This window comes from Amphibalanus amphitrite, unplaced genomic scaffold (assembly GCF_019059575.1).
Source record: "Amphibalanus amphitrite isolate SeventyFive unplaced genomic scaffold, NRLGWU_Aamphi_draft 002574F_arrow, whole genome shotgun sequence".
NCBI lineage: Eukaryota > Metazoa > Arthropoda > Thecostraca > Balanomorpha > Balanidae > Amphibalanus > Amphibalanus amphitrite.
The window spans coordinates 17451-28530 of NW_024883988.1; the positions used below are offsets into that span (position 1 = coordinate 17451).

Below are 11080 nucleotides of genomic sequence, written 5' to 3' on the forward strand. Positions count from 1 at the left end.
CCGAAGATGCTTCTTTCTACCCCAAAACAAAGCAAACCTAACCTGACCTGACGTGACCTGACCTAATCTAACACGCGTAAATATACAGCCCTCACGGCAGTTGCCGACTGGCCAAATGCTACTTAGATACGAACATTAGCACTCACGACATTTGCCGGCTGGCCAGATGCTACTTAAAAACGAATGTGTGTTAAAACACTTGAGGCTGACCGGCTGCGAGGCAGCGACCTTTAGATTACGAGGTGGGTACACTCGGCACACTAACTAGTAAGCCATGAAGATAGGTGGTCATCGCGGAGATGTAAGCCAGTTTTTTTTAATGATGCCATTGGGCATTCTCCGGGCAGCGCCTCTCTTTGGTTGCAAAAAAAAAAAAATACGCCTGACTCTCCCAGCGTTAGGGGAGAAAGGCCCGGTTTAGCCAAAAAAGGTATCTTAAAAAACGGAATTTGAGTTGTAAGTGGGGCGGTGGGGAACTTTATCGTGTGCCAATTTCATGACCCTAGATCAATAGGTATCTTCAAGATCAAATGAGGTTAAACGTGATCAAATTTGCTATAGTTACTATTTTGCGTTTATACGCCCATAGCTCTAAGAGTTAGTGGCCGATTGTCCTATTTCTTCCTTTATACGACATTTGTAGTGTTATGAGAATCTCTATCTAACCATAAATTTGGTAGTTAGTCGCCTGATAAGATTAAGATGTCGCCGGCAGAGGCGGGGATCGGCCGACGCGGGAAACGTTTCAGTCAAAGATTGTGTTGGCGCCCTAATAATTCAATTTTTACCAGTTGCTTTTCGTATTTATTTGCCCATTACATTGCGTGTAAATTTTTAAGCCTTCACACAAAATTTGACACGAATGGATCATAATCAGCGGTAAGAAGCGCAGTGCAAAGATGGAACAGTGCCGCGCCGGCACAGTCTACCATTCAGGCGGCGCCGGCCGGCGCCGGCCGCCGCGCCGCTCCGGCAAGATGTGTGACTTTACACCGCTATTACTAGAAAAGTTGTGGACCGATTTACCTATTGCTTGCACAGGAGGATTTGCAATTCAATTCTGGACAGATACTGAAATTTTGACGTTAATATAATAAATATGGCGTGAGTTATTGGCGAAAAGCAGGTGGGGTTGGCGAAATCCGCCCCTTCCATCGGCCGTGCTACGTTGCACTACTTGTTGCTATATCATCCAAAGTTATCGTTGGCCCACTCTAATTTTCTCAGCACGTGTGCCTTACGTGTAGTGGAAGACAATATCTAAATTTGAGCAAAATCGAAGGGTACCCATTTTTCACAAATTAGATTTTAAGAAATTAAATCAAAATAAAATAATTTCAAAATCACCAAAAAATGTAAAAATTGCCAAATTTAACTAGCATAACTCCTTATGTACACGTTTCAGTTTGTTTGAAATTAATAGCTTAAAAAATGTTGAAGCTATAGATCTTTCAAGATTGCAATACACGTCCAATTCTGCTAGAAAAGCAGAAGTTAAGCGGCTTGTATCTCTGTAGCCCGAGGGCATATGACAAAATCCTTTCACCCTCAGAGGTTTCAACTAATAGCCAATAAGTATACCAAGTTTGAACAAAATCGCAGAGGTGGCCGATTTTGGCTGTCCCGGTTGACATGGAATGCCCCCTATATAGTCACTGGCAACAGTCTTCTGTCGCCAGATGGCCCATTTTGCTCCCTTTGCAGACGGCCCAATTGCTCTCTCTATTAGCGGAGCTACGTCATAAGAGCGACACAGATTGGCTGTCTGGGGGTGATTGCACGTGGACAGACACGGGCCGAGTGGACCTGTGACGTCATTATGACACGAGCCGAGAGGACCTGTGACGTCATCGTGCCACGAGCCGAGTGGTTTGTATCGTCACACTGAACAAGTTATTCACATATAAAACACGGTCTAAAAATTTGAAATCGTGGCCTGGTATTGTATGGCAGCTGGCAGGCAGAATGCTCCTATTTGTGCAGTTTAGTTTGGTGCTTCTCCGAATCAAGTTTGTTTTTCAAATAGACATCCATTCGAATACCTATTTCCTTAGCAAAACTTTTAGCTTAGTTAAAAGTTTAATGCATGTATTGTTAGCAGTTTAAGTTTCGGTAAGACCGTCACGTTCCAAGCTCGCGGTAAGACAAAGCAAGTACTATCAAAAGACAATGTAAAGATAACAACCGATCAGAAAAAAAAAATCGAAGAAATTTCCACCACTGATTTTGATATCTCTCATTGAGAAAGTCACCGCTCTGATATTCCCACAACTTGCACCCTTGCCATCTAGCATACTCCAGTCCCTCCCCCCATACCCCTCCCCCTCATACTCCCCGGCCGTCGGAGGTCGAGTGTCTCGTGGCTGCCCCGTGGCCTCCTATAATCCAGTTACGTTCATCCGCCTCATATGCTCGGCGCGCGGCCCGCACTGCCCCGCTGCACCGGCTGAATCTGGGCGGCCGCGTGGGGTCTCCAGCGCGCCCTCGGCAGCGACAGAGGCCGTTTAGCTTGTTTTCAGCGTATTTGGCGTGGAAGATAATACCAGCGGTTGGCGGCCAGAAGAAGCATCCAACCATGGCTACCCACTGGAATCCAGACCCAGGAATCGCCCCACTTGACCAAAGCGGTCTCGGTGTGGGGGGGGGGGGGGGCTGCCGGCGCGAGGCGGGATTGTTTGCGGTGGTGTGGGCACGCGTGTTTTGGGTGGCCCCCGGCGGCTGAGAGCTCATTTCGGCCCATTTGACCGCGGGTGACCGGGGGAGGGGAGGGTTCAAGGTCAGGGGTGTGTGGTGGGGGGGGGGGGATGAAGCTGGGCACGCGTGGGTCCTGACAGAGGCAGTCAAATGGACTAAGATTTGGAGCTCTGCTGCCGACAATAGGACACAAAACTAATGAACCAACTGGGTGATTTGGCGAGGCAGTTAGGTTAGACGGGTTTCCTGACTGGCCAAAGCGCACTGTTCACTGGTTGCGCCGTACATAAGCCATTCTGCAACTCCACCCCTCCAAACTGAGTGGGCCATGTCACCAAGGTGATTGTGGCTGATTGTCATAATTACGCTCGCCAGTAAAAGGCCCATGAAGCCCGTGTCGAGCTGTGGCCGGCTCCGCCAGCCCAGAAGCGCCGTCATATCTCCGGCTGTCGGCGAGCTTATGAGTGCTGCAGCGGCGCGTTTGTAGTCTCTCCAGACGGGCTGTGTCGGCCAGTGGACTAAATGGAGCACTAGCCAGCAAGAAGCTCTGAGGGGAATCTGGGCCGGCCCGAGCCACAGGATAATTGTGTTTGGTGCGCATTTTTAGCGCTGTTTTCGCTGGATCACCTGCAGCAGGTTGTAATTATATTTTAGATACTGCGCCCGGTTAATTTCAGTCGTCATTAGGGAACATACGTTTGAATAAATTAACCATCTCTTCTCATTATGGTGTGATATTCAGGAGTATGATTTGGCCGTAATTGTGGTTAAGACACTGGAACTCCTACGGGACGAGAGAATAATTTCCTGTAATGGAATCAGATGCAGTTATGAAAATGGCGGCTCTGTGATGTTCAGAAATAAAATCGGTAGCGTTTAATCTATGTCGTTGCCGCAGAGTGACGAGCGGGTGAGGTTAATTCATCTCCGCTCTAAATTTTCTGGAGATTTACCGGTGAGCGGTTATGGGCGGACACCAGGGATGAAATCGTGTGCTCTCGTTACATAATTCACAGCGATGATATTATGCCACCGAGGCGGTAAGACCACAGACGTAGGTATTCAATACCACTTCCCCACTGCTTCAAGGACGTTTGTATTGTACAGCGTTCCCTGTTTTGAGCAAGCATCCTTTTCGAAGTAATGGGTCATAGAAACGTATACATGATCTTAAAAAGTGTTCTATTTTCGTGATATTCCTCAGTTTAGCAGAAATTCTCCATTTGGAGACACTTGGCCCTGTAAGTGCTCACCTAGTCGTGTCACTGATAACCCCCTTAGTCTCCCTGGCCCATACCCTCCAACGATTACACCGTTCACAAGGGGCGTCCGTCCATTTGAGCGCGTCCGTGTAAAGGTCCCTGTAATTGTTACAGTTTTGGGTGTTGTTACGCATGCAGATTTCGCGGCACGAATCAATCGGTGCGCCTTTGAGTAGAGGGGTGCGCTGAGACGCCCGCCCGCCCGCCCGCCGCCACCGCCGCCGCCGCCGCCGCCGCCGCCGCCGCCGCCCGGGGCTGCCCGTCGGCGGCGGCGGCTGAGTGATGGCCAATTAACGATGGTTTGAGGGCCGACGGCGCTTCCACTGAGACGGTGCGGTCATTAAACGTGTTGGCTCCGCGGGAGGCCCGCACGTCAGAGGCCAGTGCCGGCCGGCCTTGCGTGCATGCGTCAATCAGTTTATGGCGCCGCACCATTCCGCTCTATTTCGGTAGTCCTCACGCTCGGTGATTTGAATAAAATGAGAATAATTTGGAAAATGAATGAAGGAAAGCGTGCAGGTAAGTTCAGCTCAGTCACGGGAGTTTTTTTCGGACTGAAAATGAAATTCTCTGCACCGATAGTTTGTTTGACAGATGAATGGTCTGGCCGTGGGCCTATGAAGATAAACTTCACGTGGAATGGCCGCGTCTCCCTGTGAGGTCCGATCTGTTGATTGCTCAATCACCTCTGTCCGGGAACCAATGGGCTCCCGGCGCTGAAACTGGCGGACGGAGAGCTATTCGTGGTATTGTCGTATAGGTGACCATTGACCAGTGCTCACGAAGATATTGTTGGGGTATTCGCGCAATGATAATCGCAAGTTAGCTTCCGATACGTGCATGCGATTAATTGCTACAAAGTGCAGCTACAAAGTTCTCAAGAACACGAACACAGCAATATCCCCAATCATTGGCATGCATTTTTTATTAAATGATTTGACCAAGGTCCAAAAGTCCAAGGTATAGGTATTTGTTATTATTTCGGAAGTCACCGATGATTAGATTAGCTCCTAGCTGATGTTTAATGTTTATCGGCACACTTTTGCTCGTTGAATTAGTCCTTTTCGGTGTTATTGTATCTTCAGTATTCAAATATGGAACTTTAACGCTTTGACACCCATTCAGTTACATGCACATTGCACAATGCACATGTATTACATCCGTATCTAATTAGAATGCATTTTATATGTGAATGATTCACTTTTGTTTTATTCAGCAGCCATGCATTATACTCTAAGCGAAAAAAATGCGAAAGACGCAAGCAACGCGCATAAAATAACTCTGGAATATGCCACCACCAGCGCACACGTTACCCCATAACTTCAGCACCCCTTCAAGTGCACTACCATTGCCGTGCACTGCATTTGTTATTACAATGCTCCGCCACCCACTGCCCTCTTGTTGTTGGGAACAGGAGATGGCTTCTGAAGCTATAACGCTGTGTCTTACCAGATGGGCCGTCACTAGTAACTCATTGGACGAAATCATTAGCATTTGGCCCCCAGCCATCATGGCATATAGCACCAGAGTGTTACATGGTGTGCAGACAGTCAGCACGTGCTTTCCGACTGGAGATAACATCTTCATCAGACGTCAAACATTTATGTTGGCCATTTCTCATTTGAAAAATATCGGATTGTTATTATAACCCATAGAGCACCTACTGTGGCCGGGTTATGACATTGTGCATGGGCTCTAACTGGCGGCCAGAGTGCCAGTTTTTCATACCAAACGGCCGAATAGATCGTGGGTTCCATAGACCACCAGCTGGCTGGGAGCTCAGAGAGAGACATGCAGCTCGTGCCAAATCCTGCACGCGGCCGCTGTCAGCATAAAATCAACTAAGCCAACATTGACGGCCTTTTTATGCAATAATTACCAATCTTCGAAGGACCCCACATGTTGAGTGGCTCCTCAAACCAGCGGCTTTTCATTGGCGGTGGTCAGAGTGCGGTCTCGATCGAGGAATTTCTGCGAAAAACATCGGCGAGAGGTCGTTAAGTGGCCGGTGCTATCATTTGAGGGCGCATCTGTGGTCGGTACGGGAACGCAACACGCGAAAAGAAAAAGAGCTAGAATGCAGTGAATCGAGAACAACATAAGCTCCGAGAAGTGCGATGTCGAGGAACCTAGATGAGATGTGTCCTCTGGCATTCATTCAATTTAAGAAAAGTACAATAAAGCGCAATGTTTGGTCCATTCATTGACAGGCCTGTTAATTCAAAATGAACTCTTCTTTAAAAAATGGCACTATCCAAAAATAAGAAATGAAAATTTTGCGTCTGCTACTACTTCCACATTCCCTTAGTTTTCACATTATCTTCCAAAATTGGTGGCTTCCTCTATCAGCTTTATAGAGACCAACTGACACACTCGCACTCTTAGCTCAACCTCTGAGCTCTGAGCTCCAGTTTTGATCCCTGATCTCCGACTGCGTGGGTGGCGGCGCCCCGCTCCCCTCCCCTCTGTCATTGTGGGGGAACGGCGTGATGACCACTCCCGCGTGGCCCAGAGGCACCATCCATAGATGACACATCATTTTTGACCTCCAATTACGGTCCATTGTCCGGGTGAGGCTCAATGACACCCGTATGTCCGACTAGAGAGATGCCCAGTCGGGGTACCCGACACAATGACCAAAACATAGACGGTAGGGTAATCATGTGTGCCGCGGTGCATCTAATACAGCGGGGTGGAAGGGAAGGAGGCGTGGGTTAGATGAGAAAAACTGGGCAGAGAGGAGAGTGAAACGTCTGTGTTTTGTGCTGTTTGTGAAGGTCGGAAAATGGTGGAGTGAGTAAGCTATACACGTGTCGGTAATCTGGGGTCGAAAATAAACCACAAAACACGTTAATTATTTTGTTTAACTCTTGTTACCAGTGTATCGATAAAGATTAAGATATCAAAACGTGTTTCACTTCATTAGTTTGTTTTATTTATTGTCAGTCTGGCATCGTCCGATAATGATCAAAGCGATGGCCACGCTGGCGAATATCTCAAAGGAATAGTTATCAGCACCACAAGTTGATGTTGCTTGCTTGTTGCTAGGCTCACAGAGAATGTTGGAAAGAACAAGATGGAAAAAGAAGGTGAAACACTTCTCTTTTTACTCTTTGATTTATTTTCATTGAGAGAGCGCCAAAGACACGCCACGGCTCAGCAGTTGGTGCTTTCTTCTCAGCAATACCATTAAGAATGGCCTCATTTGTCCATGCAAGATGCACTGCCTTGGCACAGCAATTATAGCAATTTGCAATGAATCATTTCAACGAACGAAATTGTTGATGATCGAATCGTAAACTGCAAACACTACGTTGCGTTTAACAAGGGTATAAACATTTAGGCAACGTCCTCTCGACCGGTACTTGTTCTTCATTTCGTTATCATATTAAGCTATATCAGCATTATTCGATATTCTCTTACTTAGATGGATAATTGTTGACAAATTGTTTTGTCAACAAAACAATTTGTTTTGTAGCGCAACGTTATCCGTCATGCGGTCTACTGACATGTCCACAAAGTCTTGGCATTCTCTCACACGTGCCTGGGTCTCATCACGCGCCAAACACCCCCCCCCCCCCCTCCCCACCCCTCCCCACTGAGGAGAAGGTCGTCCGCGGAGCGTCGGCACCCTTTGTGAACTAGGCCCCGCCCCCCGGCGCGGGCCCGCCAATGGGCGACCGCTCGCGTGCCCCCGCGGCGCGCGCCAGCTAGAGACCTCAATCCGGCACAGGGCGCTAGCACCGGGAGACCGCAGTTGTGCGTCGGGCGCTAACACTAGACCACCTCCCGTTGGAGGTCTCTCGGCGCATCGGTACCTCTGCAGAGAACTTTACTTTGACAATCTAAATAGAGATGTCAGTTTTGCACCCGGACAGTCCCGACAGCGGTATTCTACTGGACGAAGGAGACGGCTACCGGACGCATCTTTCCGAGACTGTACGGTACGGAGACCGTAAGACCGTCGTACGGATGACGTCACACCTGTCGGCGGAAGCGGCGGACCGCGTCACGCACCGCGGAGATTACGTCGCAACTGCGCCAGGTATGTCATTTGCCATTGCCCGCGCGGGTTTGATATGTGGCGCGCTAATTATGCGCGACGGGTCACGTAGGCGTTAAACCGACTGCACGCGTACGTGGGCCGGCGATAGAGGTGTTTTAGTGTCGGGTTATCAGCGGAAATTGAGCCCTAATTAGGATGGTCGTAAGGTCGTGCTGGTGGAGGGAGTGTGTGTGTTTCTCTCGCAATAAAATTAGGCAGCTGGAGATAAATTTTACATTTCATGGTCGTAGCTGACGTGTATGGGTCATAAGTGATCATTGTCATTGGTGCTTGTTGGGATCAATCGTGAGGTTCAATTTCGTGTAATGGGTTGATCGTGCAAAATCAGCTGACGATTACAAGGATATGTGAAGATAATTGTTGTTTAGGTGTTAATATGCCATTTCGGCTATTTTATAATCAAACTACTGGCATTGGTTACGTTTATTATTTTGCTGGTACTCTTCTGACGCCTTTTAATTTCATTTGAACCCTAGATGCTAATTTTTGTGCAGTTCACTCGCTGTTAGAGCCAATTTACGTGGGTTTTTGTTGCAGCTTTGTTGGATAGCTTTTATTCACGCTAATATCAATGAATTGTTAAATAATATTATCTAACAGCACGCATCTTCTCTCTCCGCAGGAAATTGCTACACTGCAATGAAGAGAGAGTCATCTCCCAGTGGCTACACAGCGTTACCCTACTGCTCGCCAGCGTATACCGGTGAAACCTACTACCTCCCCGGCACACCAGATTCCCCTACACACACAGAGTATTACACTCGTGTGGTAGAATCCCCTACAACCAGCTCCTACGCCAGCCCTGTGGCGAATTCCCCAACAACCTCGCACTGTGCTCAGTCGAGGGTGAACCCCTCTTCACCTCTCCCCAGTCCTCTCTCCTGTGCCTCCTCTCCCTCTCCTTCCTCCCCCACTCTACCCAGCCAGCCCCTCAAATCCAAACCTCTGGCTCCTTCCGGGGCTCCTCAATCGAAGAAGAAACGCCCCGCACCGGCGAGCGACGAAGTGTGGCGCAGAAGACGCGAGGGAGCCAACTGCCGCGAGAGGCGGCGCATGCAGCGGTTGAACGAGGCGTTTGATCTGCTACGGGAGCACCTTCCTTCAGGATCTGACTGCCCGCTGTCCAAACATGAGACTCTTCAAATGGCCATGGAGTATATAGCCGCCCTGCAAGACCAGCTCTCCTAATACCGCTAGCTTTGAGCGGTGATTACCACGCATGGAAATGTGGAGCAAATACTCAAACGGCTGTGGCTAGTTTAGTGTTGTGTTTTGATGTTTATTTGCGCGACTTTCGAAATGTTTTGATTGGCGTGCTTGATGAAGTGTCGGATTGTTCCTATTGCAATAATACATTGCTCAATATGTGAGCGATGAAATGTTTGTTAAGGGAGGACCTGGAATGGGAAAGAAATTTTCGAGAGCTGGATAAGAAAAAGAGTAAATATGGACATCAGACAGCCATCTGCGAAACGACGACTTGCTTTGAAATCACAACTTCTTAGTTAACAGTTCAAATTTTGAAGAAAAAATGGCCTCGCAAGCACGATAATTTGCTTAAAAACAAACACATAATAATATTCAGTTATCTCGAGCTTACGTGCCTAAAAAAAAACTAAAAAGCTAATCGTCTTCTTATTTTCTTTGTAAATTTAGTCTTATATGGTAAAAATACACACTTGCTACCAACGGAAGACAAGTGTGTAGTATATTACTGAAATTGGAGTATCACGTTTCGCTAGAGCGTGTGCAGTTTCATTGGGAGCATTTAGGTAAGAGCCTTTTTATAGTATACTTGCTCACGATATCCAAATAGCTCTGTTTCTTCGAAGTATTTGCTACAACTCTAGGCCCTAATTGCTGGAAATTCTAGGTTATTTAACTCTGTACGTTCTTACGTTTCTCCGTATCGCGACCATTTGATATCCGGCACCACAGAACGTGGAGGCCCGCTGGAGGGCGTCACGTGCGGCCAACGCTAAACCGTCGATAATTCGCTCTATAAAATCGTCATAAAACGGCAAATCGCCGCCAAATGAAGCGATCGAAACTCGGCGAACGGACGAACCCAGCTGGAGCGTCGGACGCCGGTGACGGAATAATTATGACGAATTTCCGCCGGCAAGAAACAACAGCTGCGATATTCCAGGTCCGCTGAGGCACCGCCGCAAAACGCCGACTGACCGGACATTAGGGGATAATCAGGGCGACGTTGCGTCACCAGGGTTTCGGAGTTTCGCTAAAATGCGGAATTTTGGATAGTTTGATGGCCGGATTGAGCAGGTGGCTGTCCTGGATATTGCGGAATCACTCATAAACTGCTGCCTGAAGGGTGGAAATTATTATTTACTTATCGTTGCTGGTGTTCTGATGGAAATCTATAAATCAATTTGAAGCAGTGTTGTAGGTGCCGGACGGAGCTCTATCGAAATTTGTCCCTTGATACAAATCCTCGTATTACGGAGATCAAAGTAGCAATTGATGAAGAAAAAGGTCATTTGAGAATCAAGAAAGGCTTCTTAGGTGATGTGGGGCTATTTATATACATTATAAATCTTATCAACCATAAAAGACACGACTACTTTCCATGACTTCTTACATTTCGCTTTCATGCTAGTTATTTGCATCCCAAATTGACATATCCCAGAGAAAAGCATTTTTTATGGAAGTTGATTGTTTCTGGCAGTAGGAAATGGTGAAATGGAGTGTGCCATTCAACCCAATCCCCCGAAACTCCTAGCTGGAGAGAATCCGAGCATCCGGAGAATGAATGCTGCCAGATCGCTAGAAGACCCCCTCATCACTCGCAATTCTGCAAACTTAGCCCTCGCGCGGAGAAAACCCTCGTTTCGAGTTGCCTGGTCGGTGCACTGCGGTGCACCTCGCAGTCAGCTGAGCTCAGCTCGTTTGCTGCCATGACTAAGTGGTCGCCTGGCAGTGCTGCGGTCGACCCAGGCTGTGATTATGTAGAGCTGGCTACCGCCGCAGGCAGCGCCTCGGGCGGTCGGCAGATGAGGGGAGGGACAGAGCGGAGGAGAGGGGAGGGGAGGGCAATCAG

General features: G+C 48.1%; 1 protein-coding gene across 1 annotated transcript; it reads left to right on the forward strand.

Moving 5' to 3' along the window:
• Nucleotides 1–7682: 7682 nt before the first annotated feature.
• Nucleotides 7683–9401, forward strand: LOC122377161 (myogenic-determination protein-like). The gene is made up of 2 exons (XM_043357114.1): nt 7683–8001; nt 8645–9401. Exons 1-2 carry the CDS (start codon nt 7812–7814, stop codon nt 9208–9210), a joined length of 756 nt encoding a protein of 251 aa, XP_043213049.1. The 5' UTR covers nt 7683–7811; the 3' UTR covers nt 9211–9401.
• Nucleotides 9402–11080: the final 1679 nt, after the last annotated feature.

What these genes read in the sequence shown, in the direction of transcription:
- LOC122377161 (XM_043357114.1), top strand. Translation starts at nt 7,812, where the DNA reads ATGTCAGTTTTGCACCCGGACAGTCCCGACAGCGGTATTCTACTGGAC. An exon ending in TTACGTCGCAACTGCGCCAG is followed by an intron (nt 8,002 to 8,644) that starts GTATGTCATTTG and finishes CTCTCTCCGCAG; the next exon opens with GAAATTGCTACACTGCAATG.